This window comes from Nomascus leucogenys, chromosome 4 (assembly GCF_006542625.1).
Source record: "Nomascus leucogenys isolate Asia chromosome 4, Asia_NLE_v1, whole genome shotgun sequence".
Lineage (NCBI taxonomy): Eukaryota > Metazoa > Chordata > Mammalia > Primates > Hylobatidae > Nomascus > Nomascus leucogenys.
In genome coordinates this window covers 45,898,969-45,920,515 of record NC_044384.1, presented here as the reverse complement: position 1 = coordinate 45,920,515, position 21,547 = coordinate 45,898,969, and the positions used below count along the sequence as shown (strand labels likewise).

General features: G+C 35.4%; 1 protein-coding gene across 4 annotated transcripts in view; it reads right to left on the bottom strand.

Annotated features, from left to right (window-relative positions):
* Window positions 1-21,547, bottom strand: part of NOL4 (nucleolar protein 4) — a 381,073-nt gene that overhangs the window by 13,753 nt on the left and 345,773 nt on the right. For all 4 annotated transcript variants that reach the window (XM_030810603.1, XM_030810601.1, XM_004087724.3 and 1 more), the window contains one exon: window positions 14,932-15,112. In XM_030810603.1, the coding sequence (XP_030666463.1) occupies window positions 14,932-15,112 (181 nt within the window). The remainder of the gene's footprint in view (window positions 1-14,931; window positions 15,113-21,547) is intronic.

Sequence of the window (21,547 nt, the reverse complement as noted above, 5' to 3'; positions counted from 1 at the left end):
TTGTGTAGTTCCAGTCTGAGTGTGAAGACCTGAGATTCAAGAGAGCTGACTCTTAGTCCAAGATCCAGGAGGCTCAAGGCCCAAGAAGAACTAATATTTCAGCTTGACTCCAAAAGTAAAAAAAGACCAATGTCTTGGCTCAAGCAGTCATGCAGGAGAATTCCCTCTTACTAAACCTTTTTTGCCCTTCTCAAGTCTCCAATTGATGGGATGATGTCCACCTACATTAGGGAGGGCAATATGCTTTACTGGGTCTACTGATTCTTTATCTTTTTTTTTTTTTTTTTGAGAGAGTCTTGCTCTGTTGCCCATTCTCAGGTGGAATGACATGATCATGACTCACTGCAGCCTTGACCTCCAGAGCTCAAGTGATCCTCCCACCTCAGCCTCCAGAGTATCTGGGGCTACAGGCCATGCTACTACACCTGGGCACCTAGGTAATTTTTTTTTTTTTTCAGAGATGGGGATTTGCTATGTTGCCAAGGCTGGTCTTGAACATCTGGGCTCAAGCAAACCACCTTCTTCAGCTAGGATTATAGGTGTGAGCCACTGAGCCCACCCTGATTCAAATGTTAATCTCATACAGAAACACCTCACAGACATATATAGAAAAATTGTTGGTCATATGTTGGACATCTTATAGCCCAGTCAAGTTGACACATACTATTAACCATCACATTTATATACTCTATTCAGCAGAATTCCCTTATAATATCCCAAAGGGAAGGTATTCTAAATCACATTCAATATTTTGAGATAATTACTAAGACATGTTCACTATAACATAGATGCCTGTTACAACAATACAAGATTTAATAGGAGTTGCTTTTTATTCTGTATGCTTAATGGCCATATGAAATATTTTAAATTCCTGTATTACACACACACACACACACACACACACACACACACACGTTTATCCCAGAGTGATTAAATTTGGTAGTTTATTCCACTCCTTTAAAAACTTAGGACAATGAAAATCTATAACAAAAACACTGATGCCTCATGAGGTAAGACACATGAATTAGTGAAGAATTAGCTTCTCTGGAATTGTTATTACTAGTAATTAACAATGGAATTGATAGCTGATAAGGATACTATAATATATTAGTATTGTAAAAATCCAATACAATCCTCAGTTTAGTCATTATTATATTGGAAAATATTATTAAAAATTTCTTAAGGTGCTGTGAAATAATTTATCTCACTGTTTTAAAGTACAATAAAAAAAATGGTCCTCTTTTTGGCAATTTACTGCTTCCTATCACTATCAATAACCTAACAAATATGTAGGTACCTATGATATGTCATCTGTATTCACATATTTTAAATTCCTCAAATTTTACTGTAAGTAGATAATAATTATAAAATAATATTACAGCACATAAGATATTTATATAGAATACTATAAATATAAGTTCATATTTATAAGCTATATATTTATAGGACAAAGTACACATGAGATGATTTAAGTTTGATCCATTTGTTTTTAAACTTCTCAGAGACTGTTCTGTTTTACTTTTTGTCAAATGAGAATCAGCAAATTTTAATCAACTTACATATTAAGAAGATGTGTAAGTGTTTTATAGACAAGGTAATTTTAATATTTGTTGCTTTGGGAGTGGGGATGAAATTGGGGTGGGTAGATCCTGCTACCTCTAGAGTATCCTTTTTGCTCTTAGAGTCTAATAATTTAAGGTAAGGAAGAGAAAAACAGGCTCTAACTTTGTAAATGAATAAATGATGCAAGTCTAGCAAACAGTAGACTATAATTAAGTTGAATCACTAAACTAAACCAAAGGTCAGCAAGCATGGATATTCTGCATATTTAAAAAATCACATTTAATCTACAATCATCCAAAACTATCAACATAAGATATTTTTTATGTTATGAAACTGTAACTCAGATGAAATATTGAATATTTACACTGAAATACCTACTTCTTTTATACTATTAGTCAATAAGCCATGAAGGCAAAATTACAATTTTAAGGAATAGAAAATTTTAAGAATCTGTACTTAGATGTAGAACACATGTGTCTGCCTTCTCTTAGCAATTTCTTATCAAATATTTACATTGCTTCATAAAACATCCAGAGGTTTAAAAATAAAGCACAACCATTTTCATGAATCTAGACAGCATATTTTCTTGTATATGAGGAAAGGCAGGGTGGATGAATTTCCATTAATGTTAATGCCTGTCTCCTCATTTCTCACCTTTGTTATTAAGTTGCTTAGAAAGCAAATTAGTATTTTATTCAAATTTATTTTTTAATTGGCATAAGTTGTATTTATCATGAACAACATGAGGTTTTGAAGTACACATACATCATGGAATGGTTAAATCTAGCTAATTAACAAAAGCATTACCTCACCTAGTTATTTTGTAGTGAGAACATTTTACTTCTACTCACTTAGCAGTTTTCAAGAAGGGCATTATATTAAGTGAAATAAACCAGGAACAGAAAGACAGATGCTGCATGATCTCACTCATATGTGGAATCCAAAGAATTTGCTCACATAGTAGAGAGTGGAATGGTGGTTGCCAGAGGCTGGGGTGAATAGGAAGTAGGGAATATTGTGGAGATGTTGGCAAAAGAGTGCAAGTTTACAGTTAGATTAGAGGAGTAAGTTCAAGAAATCTACTGTATGGCATAGTTAATGCTGATATATTATATTCCTGAAAAAAACAAATTAATATTTTACAAGAAACAGAAGAAATCATGGGAGCAGACCATAGATGGACAGAGTGGTGTATGAAGAATGGCTTTTAAAGGATGTAAACATGGAGAGTTGAGTATATTATAAATGTACAAAAGATATGTCTGATTTGAAAAAACACAATAAAGATAAACACAGTATGACCTCCTTCACAATTACGGATAAACTGTGCTCATAAATATACTTTCAGGAATAAAATGTAAAAAAAATTATTCTTGTAATATTGTCCCAAAGAACACAAAAGACATAATAACCTATATCACCTGAAATAGGTACCAACAAAAAAATTCCTAAATTCAGAAGACTGTACAAGTTACTTTTAGATCCATTCAGAACACACAAGAGGATTATATTTCCTAATGGATTTAAATTATAGGAAATAATTTGTTTCCCTCTGTAGCCATTTAGATATTGGCCAGAATGTTCATCAATCACACATTTAATTTTGTAATCAGTTTAAATTCTAAATTTTAGTGAGTGGACCAAGTAACAACTCAGGAGGCAAAACTTGCACTGTGTGGACTCACATTCAAATGTATCTACTTCCACTAGTTCTAGCAATTGTTCGTGGATGAAAAAAGGTTTTACAGAAAAAACATTTTTAAGTGAGTTAAGAGCCAAATGACATTCAAAAATTAACTTGTGCCTTGAAATCACAAAAGAAGATGTTAGCATAATAATTGTCATCATACTCAAAGGTTGAACATTTTATGAAGAGGGGAAAACGAAGGCACATTTAGCATGACTACACTCTTGGAATGATTCAAGTAGACAGACCCAAGCTCTTTAGTGGAGGTAGGCAAATGCAAACACGCTTGGTTCCTATTTCTGGAAATTCCATCAGTACCTGAGCCCAGGAAAGGGTAATGTGGACAATGGCTAGCTCAATGTCCATATAAAGAGTGAGATTTCTGACTTCCTGAAAAAGCAGAACATTCTGAGCTCCCCAGGAGAACCCCTTCCTAAGTGGCAGAGGGCTGGTGAGACCAGTGATATTTAACTGGTTTGTTCAGATAGTTCCCCAGAGGATGTGTCAAAGTTCAAAGGAGGCTGTTTAAAGAAAACAACCCAAGCCAACCATAATGAGCCCATGTCACCTGGAAAGACCCTAAACAGTTTACTAGCAGACTGAAGAAGGAAGGTCCAAGGATACTTTTCATTCCTTCCCTTCAGTGAGTAGGCACAACACAAAATTCCCAGGAGGCTCTTAAGAGTATGTAACGATCCATTTTACTGTACAGTTAGAGAACAGGCTTTTAGGAAGCTGCTGCCAGAAAAGCCTGATCAATGTTGAACTATAAAACCAATTACAAGTGCTGGATTGTTCAGGGAACACACAGGGTCACTCACCTCCCTTTTAAGGGCCTTTCTGCCATGCAGTAAACCAGTGAAAAGATTTGAGGGCTCAGCCAGATAAACTGAAAGATGCTTAATTATATTCGCAGATAATTTTTGACATAATTTTACTTTCAATTTTTCAGCAAATGATTAACATAATTGTAAATCATTAAAACTTACAAATAAGCATCATCTCTCTGAATCTATGTATCTCAATATATATCTGTATAAATAATTCACAATATCAATTAAATTATAGGTCATTATCATACTATTTGTGGGAAATCTGGAAATAAAGAATGAGCTCAGTGTCAAAAATGTGGTCACATTTCAAATATCTTGAGTTTAAGCTTGCTTTCCTTAAACATCACACAGTTTCAAATTCTGTCACAATTAAATTCTTTTAAAATTTGTTTTGTTTCTAGTTTTTAAGTAATCCTAGCCTATGCCAAAGTGGTTTTCAATGCCTACATTATAACTCACATTGGGATTAGTTCTTCTCAGAACCTTAACATGACTGGATGTTATTTAAAAGCCAGGTAGTTTGAACTAAAAACATTACTATTTAAGAATCAGCATTAAGTTTCTATAAGGTTGTTTATTGACCCCATTTATCTCATTGAGGAGTGAATGATATATGATAAATGATTAAATACAAAGAACCTGATGGAATAAACATAGAAAAGTTATTCTGCAATGACAAAATGACCCAAAGGCCAGTGCAATAATGTGAATAAGGTGAGAAGAGTTGAGTTTGGAATCAGCACTGTCCAACTGAAACTTCTGTGATGATGGGAATGTTTCTTTGTGTTGTTAAATCAGTAGGCTCTCACTATTTTGCCTATTGAAAACTTGAAATGGATCCCAGTGGAGGAACTAAATTTTGAATTTTGTTTAATTTCAATAACCACATATGGATAGCGGCTATAATGTTAGATGGTACAGGCCTACATAAAATTATATTTGAAAGAAAGAGAAAACAATCAAAATATGGACACAAATTAGTAGAGTTTAAAATAGGAAAATACTTTAAGTCAGGTCATCAAGGAAACACAGATGGGAGAGCTTCAGCAAGCTGCACACTGGCAGAAAAAATTCCTAAATATAACACATTGTTTCTTTTATAACCAAAGTTTCACTGTGTGCTGCAGAATGTGCTTTGACAACTCACTCAGGTGTCATTGGACCTCCTTGGATATATAATAACTACATAATTCCAATTATGTTTACTTCAATTAGATCACGCAGTCACTTTTCTTCACATAATATGTTACCATCACGCAGATCTTCCAATTGTGTAAAGGTCATACAAATTCACCGTGGAGGATTGCTTAGCTTCTGTGAATTACTTTTAGGCTATACTCTATAAAATTATTATCTACAAAGTTTTACATAATAGACTTTATGTGGTTTTCACACAACAGAAACATCCAGCTGGTCTCCTGGAGCAGGATGACAATGGTTCCCTCCCCACACATCTGCACTACATCTTTGCATATGGTTAGTGAGCCAGAGCAAGCTATTAAGAGTGTAAGCTAAAGAAGAAAAGCACACTTTCCTATGACCCTGGTTAATTATGGTAAACATGTCTTTCCTGATCTAGGAATTTAAGCTTAATAGATTTCAAAGCAGAATTTAGGTATTTCAAGATATTTCTCTAAAATGTTTGATATGAAACATTTCCCTTCTTCCAATGTTGTGCTCTTCAGGATATTAAGAGAAAAAGAGAACAAACTTTAAGAAGACATCCTTAACTTCAAGTGATTATCTCCATGGTCAACTGGATTTAGTCAAGATCCCTTAAGAGGCATAATATTTTATTGAAGCAATTTCTTTCACTCAGTCATTCATCTATCCATTTAATATTTATTGAACACTCATATAAGGTAGTTACCTACTAACACTTGGTGGTAAGACAGTTTTAAAAATGTCACCTTGCCTGCCCTTGTGCATAGTCTATAGTCTAGAAAGGAGCACATAACAGACAGGAAAATAATAAGAAATATGCTTAGAATATCATGGGAACATATTGGAAGAAAATTTATCCAGAAAATTAGTGAGGTAAACAGAAAAGGTATCATAGGGAACATAATAGCTGATATGAGTCAGGCACAAGGGAGGGTATCTCTGCATGAGATAACCCCAGAGAGAGGTAATAGTATGCATGAGGATGAAGAATTCATTTTGTTAAATCAAATATTATATTTCTCTGGATGTCTAGATCATGGTAGAGAACTGGATATAAAATCTGAAACTTAGGGGAAAATTGGGGTTGTTATGCACACTTGGGAGTATTTTCTAGATGAAATTGTAAGAGCTATGAGTTCTACCTTGGTCATTTTGCAGAATACAAGGATTAAAGGGGAAAGTGTGGGATGTTGAGAGAATCCAAGCATGAAGGGGCATGAGTACAAAAGAAATTATAGAAAGGCAGCAAGAGAAAAATTATCTGAGAAGCACAAGGTACCATGAAATTGTATTTCAAGAATTTATGTATTTCAAGATATTTCTCTAAAATGTTTGATATGAAACATTCTCCTTCTTCCAATATTGTGCTCCTTAGGGTATTAAGAGAAAAAGAGAACACACTTTAAGAAGACATCCTTAACTCCAACTGATTATTCCTATACCCACTTGGATATAGTCAAGATCCCCTAAGAGGCATAATAAGCATAGTTGCCAACAGGGTGGACATTTCAACATTCTCAGCATCAATAGATTCCAATATGCTTAAGAAATCTAGTCAAGTAAAGAACAAAAATCCATCTTTTGTTTGGCAAATAAGTGAAGTCACTATAAACTTAGCCAGACCAGTTTCAGCAAAATGGTGGGGAGAAGCTGGTTATCGTGGAATGAAAAGTAAAAGGGAGGTAAGAAGTGAAGGCAGTGAATGAATAAAAATGCTCCTTTGAACATTTCAGATGAAAGATATGTTTCAGAATGCTGGTTTCTGGCACTATCAACACACACAGCCAGTCACACCACTGTAAACCAGTTCTAGTGTGATGGTGAATCTTATGGCCAAGTTTCCTTAGCCTCATAACTAAAGGACCTGAGCTGAGGAATCATTAAAGCCAAAACCCCAAATATTAATGAAGAGCAAGGAAGCTAATGAATGTTAAGAGTTGGGAAAACTAGAAATTGCCATACAAATGTTAGTGATTATGGTCATTATTACTACAATTTGGTCTTGATAGATTTTGGTCTGTATATCAGCCCAGTTTATAATAGAGTTGAAAAACAAATTGAAAAGTCTCCCCCCATGGAGTTTGTAGAGCGGAAACATCAGTAGTTAACTTATGCATTATGCATATAATTTAGACTCAAGAGATCCAATGAATAACTGCAGTGAACTACAATTGCCCTCTTTAGACAGCTCAATGTGAACTTCCTGATAGAAAGAAAGCAGTCTAAAGTCCTATGTAAATGGTGTGATAATAACAGGAGGATTGGCTGCTTGCTTGCTCCTCATTTCAGTTGGATAATTTGAATAAATTCTTTATACAGATTGTAACTGCTGTCATTTTGATAATTCTCCAACTTGAAAATTTGGATTGTTGGGTGCAGCCCCTTGCCAGCTCCAAACAAATGGAGGTTGGCTAATGATGGATTTGAAGGGCACCCTGGCATCATTGGTAGACAGAATATTTCCTTGCTATGAAGTCTCCAATCGGGCAAGATTTTCTATTGCTATTAAACAGCAAACTCTAAAACTACTGTAGATCCATAAACTGATGAATGAACTGGAGCCTTCCTCTTTCACCCATAGAATCCCCAAGTTCAGTTTAATCATTCTCCTTGCCTCCAACTGCTTTGATTTATCTAAGATTAACCATTCCCTCCTGCCATCCAAGGTACATACTTATCTCTGTAGCCTTTTTCCTTTTGACATCATTCTGTTTTTTCTAAATATTCACTTATTAAGCAAATATTATTGAGCACTTGCTATATGTCTGACCTTACGTAGAGGGATACAACAGTGAACAAGATGAAGTTTCTGCTTTCAAGGAATGCATATCTATAATGGGAAATTTTCTTGAAAATATGTCTCTCAATTCAATGAGATAAGTATTAGAATAAAGACAACATTCAGGGGAGTGATCAATCTTCCAAAGAGTGGAAGGATGATGAGGTAGAATAAGGAAGTATTTAATCAGAGTCCTAAAGGATTTTGACATATAGACAAGAAGAGGAAGAATATATCTTTTTGTTTACATGATGTCATTGATTCTGCCTTATCCAACTTTGCTTCTCTTAAAGTTACAAAGATTTGAACATGAGAACTCCAAAATATTTAAATCAAATTCAAATGCTGCTAAGATATCCTATTTTATTCTTCTGCCTATAGATTTGACTTGAACATGATATAATCTTCATGGATAGTGTTATTTTAATGACATTTGTTTTAAAGGTTCTGGAAACATCATTTCCCTTCAATCTTTGCACTCCTAATTCTACTGCCAACCTGCATCATACTTCACAATTTCTCCAGAGAGTGGCTTGAATTCTGATTGTTTTCATCTATTTTATAAATTAAATCATATGTAAGGTTAGTTCTACTTGATCTCTTAGAAGTTACTACTCCCTTCCACATATTTCAGATCTCTACAAATCCTAAAATCAAGAATTCTCAAACTGAGATTAACTGGAGTTGTCATCCATCAGCTATGAGGCTGGCATCTAATATAATGCTAATCTTCTGTTATGTCCTTTTTAGCTCTCAAGATTTATGCATATGTATGTAGTTTCTCCACAGCTCCAAAACTGTTACAGGGAATGACTATTTTGATGTCTTAAAGAAAAGAAATGATAGATATGATAATGCCATTTTAAAAAGTCAGAACATTTGGAATTCCAAGAATTTATGAAGAAAGTACCCAAATAAAGGACATTGTGGGCCCAATCAATCTAGCTGCCTTTCTGTGATTAAAACAAGTAAAAACTAAACAAACAAAAGTAAAAGAGCAGGAGACAATATCATTGTTAAAGGTAGTATACATTTTTTGGGTGAAGAAAACAAAACTGGTATTTAGAGCTGATTTATAACAAGGGAAACATCACTTCCCTTGCTACCACTACATTGCTAGAATCCTTTCTCAAATGTACACTAGACAAATTCTCTTTGGTTTGAGACTAAAGCTTTTGTTTGCCAAGATTAGTGTTTTGATCTTTGTTGTTGTTATTGCTGTTTTTTATTTAAATTCAGCTACACTCAGCCCAAAGTCATTGCTCAAAGAAATTCACATCATTTTAAATTTTCTGCATGCCATACTGATTAATCTGTTACTTTTATTTCATTTGAAATGTACACAGACAGCCTGAAGTGTTTGATGTTATTGGTTGCTGTGTCCTTAAGATATCATCATCTCATCATATAAGAACCAAAGCAGGAAGATTGCTTGAACCCAGGAGTTCAAAACCAGCTTGGGCAACATAGTGATATCCTGTCTCAAAAAATAATTTAAAAAATCAAATTAAAAATTAACCAGATGTGGCAGTGAGCACTTGTAGTCCCAGCTACTCAGGTGACTGAGGTGGGAGCATTGCAGTTGCACCCCAGCCTAGGTAACAGAGGGAGACCTTGCCTTAAAAAAAAAAAAAAAAAAAGAGCCATTCTAACTGGTGTGAGATGGTATCTCACTGTGGTTTTGATTTGCGCTTCTCTGATGGCCAGTGATGATGAGCATTTCTTCATGTGTTTTTTGGCTGCATAAATGTCTTCTTTTGAGAAGTGTCTGTTCACGTCCTTTGCTCACTTTTTGATGGGGTTGTTTTTTTCTTGTAAATTTGTTTGAGTTCATTGTAGATTCTGGATATTAGCCCTTTGTCAGATGAGTAGGTTGCAAAAATTTTCTCCCATTCTGTAGGTTGCCTGTTCACTCTGATGGTAGTTTCTTTTGCTGTGCAGAAGCTCTTTAGTTTAATTAGATCCCATTTGTCAATTTTGGCTTTTGTTGCCATTGCTTTTGGTGTTTTAGACATGAAGTCCTTGCCCACGCCTATGTCCTGAATGGTATTGCCTAGGTTTTCTTGTAGGATTTTAATGGTTTTAGGTCTAACATTTAAGTCTTTAATCCATCTTGAATTAATTTTTGTATAAGGTGTAAGGAAGGGATCCAGTTTCAGCTTTCTACATATGGCTAGCCAGTTTTCCCAGCACCATTTATTAAATAGGGAATCCTTTCCCCATTTCTTGTTTTTGTCAGGTTTGTCAAAGATCAGATAGTTGTAGATATGCGGCATCATTTCTGAGGGCTCTGTTCTGTTCCATTGATCTATGTCTCTGTTGTGGTACCAGTACCATGCTGTTTTGGTTACTGTAGCCTTGTAGCATAGTTTGAAGTCAGGTAGCGTGATGCCTCCAGCTTTGTTCTTTTGGCTTAGGATTGACTTGGCGATACAGGCTCTTTTTTGGTTCCATATGATCGTTAAAGTAGATACCATCTCACACCAGTTAGAATGGCCATCACTAAAAAAGCAGGAAACAACAGGTGCTGGAGAGGATGTGGAGAAATAGGAACACTTTTACACTGTTGGTGGGACTGTAAACTAGTTCAACCATTGTGGAAGTCAGTGTGGCGATTCCTCAGGGATCTAGAACTAGAAATACCATTTGACCCAGCCATCCCATTACTGGGTATATACCCAAAGGACTATAAATCATGCTGCTATAAAGACACATGCACACGTATGTTTATTGCGGCACTATTCACAATAGCAAAGAGTTGGAACCAACCCAAATGTCCAACAACGATAGACTGGATTAAGAAAATGTGGCACATATACACCATGGAATACTATGCAGCCATAAAAAATGATGAGTTCGTGTCCTTTGTAGGGACATGGATGAAACTGGAAATCATCATTCTCAGTAACCTCTCACAAGGACAAAAAACCAAACACCGCATGTTCTCACTCATAGGTGGGAATTGAACAATGAGAACTCATGGACACAGGAAGGGGAACATCACACTCCGGGGACTGTTGTGGGGTTGGGGGAGGAGGGAGGCACAGCATTAGGAGATATACCTAATGCTAAATGACGAGTTAATGGGTACAGGAAATCAACATGGCACATGGATACATATGTAACAAACCTGCACATTGTGCACATGTACCCTAAAACCGAAAGTATAATAAAAAAAAAAAAAAAGAAATAGGAGGACAAAAAAAAAATCCCAGAATAAAGCCAGGTCTTTACATTGAATTCATTTAGATAAAATAAAACTCATTACATTGTCCTATTAAAAAAAAAAAAAAAAGAGCCAACGCATGTATTAACTAAACAACTCCAAAATCATCATACACGACCTTGAGCAAGTCACATAAATTTCCAGCCCTGTTTCTTTCTTTGTGGTCTTTACACAATGATGTGGTTGCTATCAAATGATTTCTCATGTCCCTTTAGCCTCTGTCATTTTATGATAGGAAAGTTTTTGGGGAGAAACATACAGAAAAAATAGACCTCAACATAGTACCACAGCATCTATATTCAAACTGTGCATTTATAAAACATGCTTTCTAAATACTTATATGGCTGCATACCTGGGATTTACACCAAATTTCCTATGTGGCTTTTGGGCACCACTGAAAAATATAATTGAGGAATAGATATCAATGTTGTGTGATTGTGTGTGTGTGTGTGTGTGTGTGTGTGTGCTATCATACATGCTTCAGAGGATAAATTGAGGATACTATGAGAGTGTATATCTATACCTTATCTAGACTGGGAGTTCTGGATTTAAAAAAGGGTGTGCAATGAATGAGGAGAGAGTGGGGGAGAAGCAGGTGAAAGAAAACTTCAGGTGAGTAGACCTTGAAGCTGGAAGAGCTGGCTCACATCCTTTCCCTAAGAACAATGAAAGCCCATAGAAGGTTTTAGATGGTGAAATGATGTGATCAGATTTGCCTTTTCTTAAAAATTATTTTGGTTCCTCTATGGAGAATTGGTTGAAAGTCAGGAAGGACTTTGGGAGCCCTGTTCATTAACAATGCATAACAAAACTTTCTTTTGGATTTGCTATCAATTTTTACCCAGGATTGCTAGCTGCCCCAGAGTGCTCTCTTTCCTTCTCAAAATACTCTTTCAAAGTGTTCTCACTTGTGTATTATCCTTTTCCTTATTTGTATTAGTTATCTTTCTTACCACTGGTAGCTCTCTGCCTTTAATGAAAAAGCAATGCTTTCCTCTGGCTTACTAAGTAAATTAAAAGGGCAAAGTGGGTCATGAAATGTTTGTAGTCCCACAGTACCATGTGCTTAGAAAAGTTCCATGCTTAGGTTAATTCTCTACTGTCAATGCCTTAAATTCTTAAGTTTTAAACAAGAAGCTTGATGTTTTCATTCTGCATTGAGCCCCCAAAATTATCTAGCTATATATGAAACATACTTCCAGCATTGTAAACTAAGTGATTTCCTAGAGTATAAACTCAGACTAATTATGTAATTTCTCCCGAAATATAAGCTCACCCAGCCTAATTCAAAATTTTAAATTCAAGTTGGCCGTGGTTTCCAAGCATTTCCAGGAAAAAGAGATATATTTTGTGTTTTTTAAAAAACAAAAAAATACATCGTAAGTTCCTACTGGTACTACCAATTCAAATACAAGATTACGGAGGTTTTGCTTAAATGTACTGATTTTACATCTGTGTCTACTTTGACCCCTGCTGAAAATGCTAGCTTTCACTGACAACCACATAATTGGCAATTTGCTTTTAACCACAATACATAGACAACAGTCCCCAAATAATAATAGGATTACTGAAAATACTTTAAGGTTTAATCACTGGCTTCAAACTTATGGAGTCAAATTATGATTCTTAGAATCATTTGGACAAGTTCCTTTCTATGTGAGGCTATGCCAATAACTCGTTAAACAATTGAAGTTTATTTGCATCACTTTTCTTTTAATTTGAAGAATTTAAAAAAACAGTTTAATCGTTACATAAGGATATATTGTTCCAAAGTTAAATATATAAAACAAAGTGTAAAACCAAACACATTAGGAATATTCTAGCTTTTATTCTTGCCCCTTATACTGTTTTCTCCCCACTCCCACATCTACATAAACTTTTTAAAAAAAGTTATAGTTTATGCATCCAATAGTATAAATCATTATTCCATGAATGTTGGCATTCTATAAGTACTTTTCACTACCTGGAGATCACTATATAATATTATATAAAGGTATTTCCTGGCTGGGCATGGTGGCTCACACCTGGTAAACCCAGCAGTTTGGGAGAGCAAGGTGGGCACATCACTTGAGATCAGGAGTTCAAGACCAGCCTGGGAAACATGGTAAAAACTTTGTCTCCGCTAAAAAATAAAAAATAAAAATAAATTAGCCCAGCATGGTGGCATGCACCTGTAGTCTCAGCTATTCTGGAGGCTGAGATGGGAGGATCACTTGAGCCTGGGAGGCAGAGGCAGCAGTGAGCCAAGAGTACACCACTACAGTCCAGCCTGGGCAACAGAGTGAAACCCTGTCCTAAAAATAAAAAAAAGATAGTTCCTATTACTATTTATACTCTTTTGTTTGGATGAGCTATAATTTAATCAGTCAGCCATGTATTGCTGGGCACTTTTATTGGCAACCTTTTTTTTTTTTGCATTTATAAATGACAGTGCAATAAATAGACTTGAGCATATCTCTTTCTGTAACTTTGTCAGTGTGTCTTTGAAATAGATTCCTAAGAGAGAGATTGCTGGGTCAAATGGTAAATGTACATTCAATTTTTTCTATTAATATATACTGTCAAATTCCACTCTAACTTTTTGCATTGAGCAAGGCATGATAGTACCTTTTTAACCACAGTCTTGTTAAAAAAATTCTGTTAAGCATTTGGATTTTTGCTAAACCGATGGGTGGAAATTGCATCCTTCTTATTAGGAGTGACTGAGGTTGAACAACTTTATAAATATTTAAAGAACATTTGCATTGTCTTTCTGTGAATTGTGTGTTTCTTTTCTTGCATTTTTATCATATGATTTTGGGTATAGTTTTTCTTTATTTATTGACCTGCTAATTCTTTGTGGTAGAGTTAGCTAATACATTTTCCAGTTATATTTTTACTTTTTTATGGTGTTTTTTGTCATGCAAAAGGGGTCTGTGTGTGTGTAATAAAACTTTTCTCCTGGATTTATAGTTAGGAAAGTTTTTCTTACCACCCAATTATAAGAACATTATCCATGTGTTTTTTTCCTCATACATGCATAGCTTTATATTATACAGTTAAATTTCTGACTCCTTTAGACTTCAACCTGGTATATAAGTTCAGAAAATTCCTAAAAATTTACCAACCAAGAGTCAGTACAGGCTTGCTCCAGTACAACACTGCTGACCGAGCATGCTGTTGACATTGACAAACTATCTTCTGGAAACCCATGCGTCCCTTCCATGTGTTGTTTCATTTTGTATGTTCTTAGTTATGACTGTGTATGTTTCATGAAGTTGGAGAAACTCCTGGTGCATCAAATTTTCCAAATCAAAAGCCTCTTTGAACATGGAAATAATGTGCATTACAGCATTGGTGGCAGAATGGATCACTATTTAGAAGAAAAGCATTTGCTATTTCTCTAGTTGAGTTTTTTTTTTTTTTTTAGTATACACAGCAATCATTCAATTATATAATAGTGCTGCCACTTTCAGAGACAGCAACAAAAGTGGGAGACACCCATGTAGAGAGACCATCATTATGTATTAAATGGCCTTGTTTTTATTAATAGCAGATTGGCACTGACTATTCTCATCACAGTCTATCCATTTTCTTCTCTCAAGTTTAAAAAATTTACCACCACCTCCCCTCACCAAACCAAACCAAACCAAACCAAACAAAACAAAACAAAACAACACAATCTATGATAAATACTCACCACTGCTGGATGCATCATTCAGATTTAGCAGACCCCCTCCTAGCCCTCTGTAACTATGGTAACTATAGGTCCCATTTCCATTGATGTACAGCACGTCCTGTGAGCCTGGAACAGCTGATGTTGAGTAACTGGCCTGGGTCGCCTCCGGTCTACACTGTTTGTCAGCTGGAGCAGACTCATCCTGCAAGGACAGACAGCATTCCATTATTTATCACCTCACTGTGCTATTTCACCTTGAACAGGACAACCTTATTGTTATCTAAATATCTGCACTGAATAGGAAAAAATATATAGTGAATGTTAAGTAAGCACAGATGCACATTTTCAACATCTTTGCTAAAAACTAAAATAAGGAAATCAAAATAACAACGTGGGCAGATTGGAGATGGAACAATTGACAGTTTTCAACTGAATATAAAATGACATGAAGAAAGTTACTCACAATAACCAAGTGGTGGAAGCAGCCTAAACATCTATTGACAGATAAATGAATAAAGAAAATATGGTACATACATACAATAGAATACTATACAGCTTCAAAATGAAAGAAACCCTGTCATACTACAGCATGGATGAACTTAAGGACATTGTGCCAAGTGATATAAGCCGACCACAAAAAAACAAATATTGCGTGATGTGAGGCCACTTATGAGGTATCAAAAGTAATCAAAGACAAAGAACATAAAGTAGAATGAGGGTTTTCAGCACTTGGGGAGGAGCTACTGGGGAGTCTTCTACAGGTATAGAGTTTCCGTCATGAAGGGGAGGAGGTGGGTTGGTTCTGAGCACTACTGCACAACCATGTGCATGTGACTTACAATATTGTATTGCACACTTGGAAAATGTTGGAAGGGTAATTTTTATGTTAGAATTGCTTAAAATAACTTGCTAGGCTTTAAAAATTAAATGAAGAGATATTACAATGGAAAATAAATATTTAATAAAAGTTGGGTTCTTGAAATCTGTTTTGCATCCTTTTATCTTCCTTTCTCTCCTTCTCTGTTGTCTCTCTTCTCTGTGTATGTGTGTGTGTGCCTTTCTCTTTTTATTATTTTATGTTTATAGCAAAATTTGAGTGCTGACTCCAAGCTGATTCCATTACATGCGTTATAACAGACTGATAAGGACGTGAATACATCCAAACCTTTCAGTTTTTTATTTGTTTGCTCATTTTTAAGCTATGCTAGTGTTCACAAAATTTTCTTCAATCCTTCTAATCATGTCACATTGTGAAGAAATAAAACGTTTAAATTGCAGTAAATGGTATATATTTTCAATAGCAACACAGATTGAATTCCCCTTCAGCTGTGAGTTTATAAGACTTAAAATATATACATATATGAATTCACTTTCCTTCTGCATTCTTCATCTTTTTTTTAAAACTTTTTGTTAATAGGAAAAAATTATAAAGAGATTTCTAGTGAATTCTTAGGAGAGTTTTTTGTCACAATCAGAAGTATTTTGCAGCTTTTAAATGTTGAGTATGTGGTTAATGGAACAAGTAACTTTCAAATACATTTTTTTGTGGCCCCAAAGGGGTGAAAACAAGGAAATATGAAATTAGTTTGCTCTGTTGAAACAGTAGTACTATTGTATTGAGAATACTGTGACCATCTATATTGTGAAATTATTGCCATGACTATCAGCATAATACAGTTATGGTTTTGCTCTTGTTCATCAAATTGAATCAACTCTAACTGACCCATTCAACTCTGACCATTATACTCAGCTGTACACGTGAGACACATAATCTATAGGCTTTCAAATATTTTCATTTATAGTAAGACTATAAAATAAACTGCAAAATATCTCAAAGTAAATTGAAGTAAAAATAAGAAAAAAGTTGAAAGGAAAACATGGGACAATATTTTAAAAACTTGAATGTTGATATAAATTTATTTTCAAAGCATTACTTTTTTTAAAAAAACATTCCTCTGAGATATATTTAATGCAAACATTAATTGACTGAAATTGGTGTATGAACTAGAATGTCTAATTGTAATTTAAACTCTTGCTATTCAAATCATAGAAATCCCAATACCCCACAAGCACAGGCAACGGAAGCAAAAATGGACAAACAGGATCACATCAAGTTAAAACCTTCTGCATAGCAAGGATACAATCAACAAAGTGAAGAGACAACCCACAGAATGGGAGAAAATGTCTGCAAACTACCTGTCTGACCAGGGTTTAATAACCAGAATATATAAAGAGCTCAAACAACTCTAGGGAAGAAATCTAATAATCTAATTAAAAAATGAGCAAAAGAGTTGAATAGACATTTCTGAAAAGAAGACATACAGATGGAAAACAGGCATATGAAAAACTGCTCCACATCACTGATGATCAGAGAAATATAAATCAAAACTACAGTGAGGTATCATCTCACCCCAGTTAAATGACTTATATCAAAAAGACAGGCAATAATAAATGCTGGTGAGGGTTGTGGGGAAAAGGGAACCCTTGTACACTGTTGGTGGGAATGTAAATTAGTACAACCAATATGGAGAACAGTTTGGAGGTTCCTCAAAAATCTAAAAATTGCACTACCATCTGATCCAGCAATCCCACTATGGGTTACCTATCCAAAAGAAAGAAAATCGATATATCAAAGATGTAGCTGCATTCCTATGTTTGTTGCAACACTGTTTACAGCAGCTAAGATTTGGAAGCAACCTCTGTCCATCAAACGATGAATTAATCCAGAAAATGTGGTACATATACACAATGGAGTGCTATTTGGCCATAAAAAAAGAATGAGATTCAGTCATTTGCAACAACACAGATGAAACTGGAGATGATTATCTTAAGTGATAAACCAGGCCGAGTAAGACAAACATTGCATATTCTCACTTATTTGTGGAACCTAAAAATCAAAACAGTTGAACTTATGGACATAGAGAGTAGAAGGATGATTACCAGAGACTAGGAAGGGTAGTGAGGGGATGGTGAGGTGGGAGGTGTGGATGGTTAATGGGTAAAAACAAAAATTGAAAGAATAAATGGCTGAGTGCAGTGGCTCATGCCTGTATTCCTGGCACTTTGGGAGGCCGAGGCGGGCGGATCACCTGAGGTCAGGAGTTCCAGACCAACCTGGCCAACATGGGAAAACCCCGTCTCTACTAAAAATACAAAAATTAGCTGGGCGTGGTGGTGGGCCCCTGTAATCCCAGCTACTCAGGAGGCTGAGGCAGGAGAATCAGTTGAATCTAGGAGGCAGAAGCTGCAGTGAGCCAAGATCATGCCACTGCACTCCAGCCTGGGCAACAGAGTGAGACTCCAAAAAAAAGAAATAATGAACTATTAACTATTATTTGATAGTGCAACAGGGTGACTATAGTCAATAATAACTTAGTTTTACATTTTAAAATAACTCAGAGAGTGTAACTGAATTGTTTGTGACTCAAAGGATAAATGCTTGAGGTGATGGATATCCCATTCTCCATGATATGCTTATTTCACATTGTATGCCTGTATCAAAACATCTCATGTACCTCATATATATATACACACACAGATATATCTAGATATATACATCTATATATTATATCAATATATCTATATATATTATATCTAGATATATCTATAGCTATCTATATATCTATATATCTAGATATCTATATATCTATATATAGATAGCTATATATATCTATAGCTATATATATCTATATCTATAGATACATATCTATATATATAGCTAGCTATATATACATCTATATCTTGATATATAGATATCTAGATATATATCTAGATATCTATATATCCTTGCCCCATTGCTCGTTTTTGTCAGGTCTGTCAAAGATCAGATATCTAGATATATAGATAGCTATAGATATATCTATTATATACCCACAAAAATTAGAAATAAAAAAGATTTAAAAAATAAATAAATCACAGAAATCCCTGGAAAAGTAAACTACTTTAGAATAGCATAATCCTAAATGAAAATATCTTAAAGAAGGAACCCTGAATCACATTTTGTTGGTATTACTTTAGATTTGGTAGTCAGCAAATTGCAGATTATTATTATATTTTAATTCCGAAAGTTATTCTTTGCTGTTAGAAAGTACCAAAGAAGGTGAGTTTTTTTTTTTTTAATTATACTTTAAGTTCTAGGGTACATGTACACAACGTGCAGGTTTGTTCCATAGGAATACATGTGTCATGTTGGTTTGCTGCACCTATCAACTCCTCATTTACATTAGGTATTTCTCCTAATGCTATCCCTCCCCCAGCCCCCACCCCGACAGGTGCCGGTGTGTGATGTTCCCTGCCTTGTGTCCATGTATTCTCATTGTTCAACTCCTACCTATGAGTAAGAACATGTGGTGTTTGGTTTTCTGTCCTTCTGATAGTTTGCTTAGAACAATGGTTTCCAGCTTCATCCATGTCCCTGCAAATGACATGAACTCATTATTTTTTATGGCTGCATAGTATTCCATGGTGTATATGTGCCACATTTTCTTAATCCAGTCTATCATTGATGGACATTTGGGTTAGTTCCAAGTCTTTGCTATTGTGAATAGTGCTGCAATAAACATGCATGTGCATGTGTCTTTATAGTAGCATGATTTATGATCCTTTGGGTATATATTGGTAATGGGATTGCTGGGTCAAATGGTATTTCTAGTTCTAGATCCTTGAGGAGTCGCCACACTGTCTTCCACAATGATTGAACTAATTTACACTCCCCAAAACAGTGTAAAAGCGTTCCTATTTCTCCACATCCTCTCCAGCATCTGTTGTTTCCTTACTTGTTAATGATCGCCACTCTAACTGGAGTAGAGATGGTATCTCATTGTGGTTTTGATTTGCATTTCTCTGATGACCAGTGATGGATGATGAGCATTTTTTCATATGTTTGTTGGCTGCATAAATGTCTTCTTTTGAGAAGTGTCTGTTCATATCTTTCGCCCACTTTTTGATGGGGTTGTTTTTTTCTTGTAAATTTGTTGGAGTTCATTGTATATTCTGGATATTAGCCCTTTGTCAGATGGGTAGATTGCAAAGATTTTCTCCCATTCTGTAGGTTGCCTGTTCACTCTGATTATAGCTTCTTTTGCTGTGCAGAAGCTCCTTAGTTTAATTAGATCCCATTTGTCAATTTTGGCTTTTGTTGCCATTGCTTTTGGTGTTTTAGACACGAAGTCCTTGCCCATGCCTATGTCCTGAGTGGTGTTGCCTAGGTTTTCTTCTAGGGTTTTTACAGTGTTAGGTCTTACATTTAAGTCTTTAATTTTTCTTGAGTTAATTACTGTATACGGTGTAAGGAAGGGATCCAGTTTCAGCTTTCTACAGGTGGCTAGACAGTTTTTCCAGCACCATTTATTAAATAGGGAATCCTTTCCCCATTGCTCGTTTTTGTCAGGTCTGTCAAAGATCAGATGGTTGTAGATGTGTGGTGTTATTTCTGAGGCCTCTGCTCTGTTTCCTTGGTCTATATATCTGCTTTGGTACTAATACCACGCTGTTTCTGTTACTGTAGCCTTGTAGTATAGTGTGAAGTCAGGTAGTGTGATGCCTCCAGCTTTGTTCTTTTTGCTTGGGATTGTCTTTGCTAAATGCCCACAAGACAAAGCAGGAAAGATCTAAAATCGACACCCTACCATCACTATTAAAAGAACTAGAGAAGCAAGAGCAAACAAATCAAAAGTTAGCAGAAGGCATGAAATAACTAAGATCAGAGCAGAAATGAAGGAGATAGAGACACAAAAAATCCTTCAAAAAAATCAATCAATCCAGCAGCTGGTTTTTTGAAAAGATCAACAAAATTGATAGACTGCTAGCAAGACTAATAAAGAAGAAAAGAGGGAAGAATCAAATAGGTGCAATAGAAAATGATAAAGGGGATATCACCACTGATCCCACAGAAATAGAAACTATCATCAGAGAATACTATACATACCTCTATGCAAATAAACTTGAAAATCTAGAAGAAATGGATAAATTCCAGGACACATACAGCCTCCCAAGACTAAACCAGGAAGAAGTTGAATCTCTGAATACAGCAATAACAGGTTGTGAAATTGAGGCAATAATTAATAGCCTACCAACCAAAAAAAGCCCGGGACCAGACGGATTCCAGAACCAGACGGATTCTAGTAGGAATTCTACCAGAGGTACAAAGAGGAGATGCTACCATTTCTTCTGAAACTATTTCAATCAATAGAAAAAGAGGGAAACCTCCCTAACTCATTTTATGAGGCTAGCATCATCCTGATACCAAAGCCTGGTAGAGACACATAAAAAAAAGAGAATTTTAGGCCAATATCCCTAATGAACATCGATGTGAAAATCCTCAGTAAAATACTGGCAAACCGAATCCAGCAGCACATCAAAAAGCTTATCCACCACGATCAAGTTGGCTTCATCCCTGGGATGCAAGGCTGGTTCAACATACACAAATGAATAAATGTAATATATCACATAAACAAATCCAATGACAAAAACTACATGATTATATCAACAGATGCAGAAAAGGCCTTCAACAAAATTCAACAGTCCTTCATGCTAAAAACTCTCACTAAACTAGGTATTGATGGAACGTATCTCAAAATACTAAGAGATATTTATGACACACCCACAGCCAATATCATACTGAATAGGCAAAAACTGA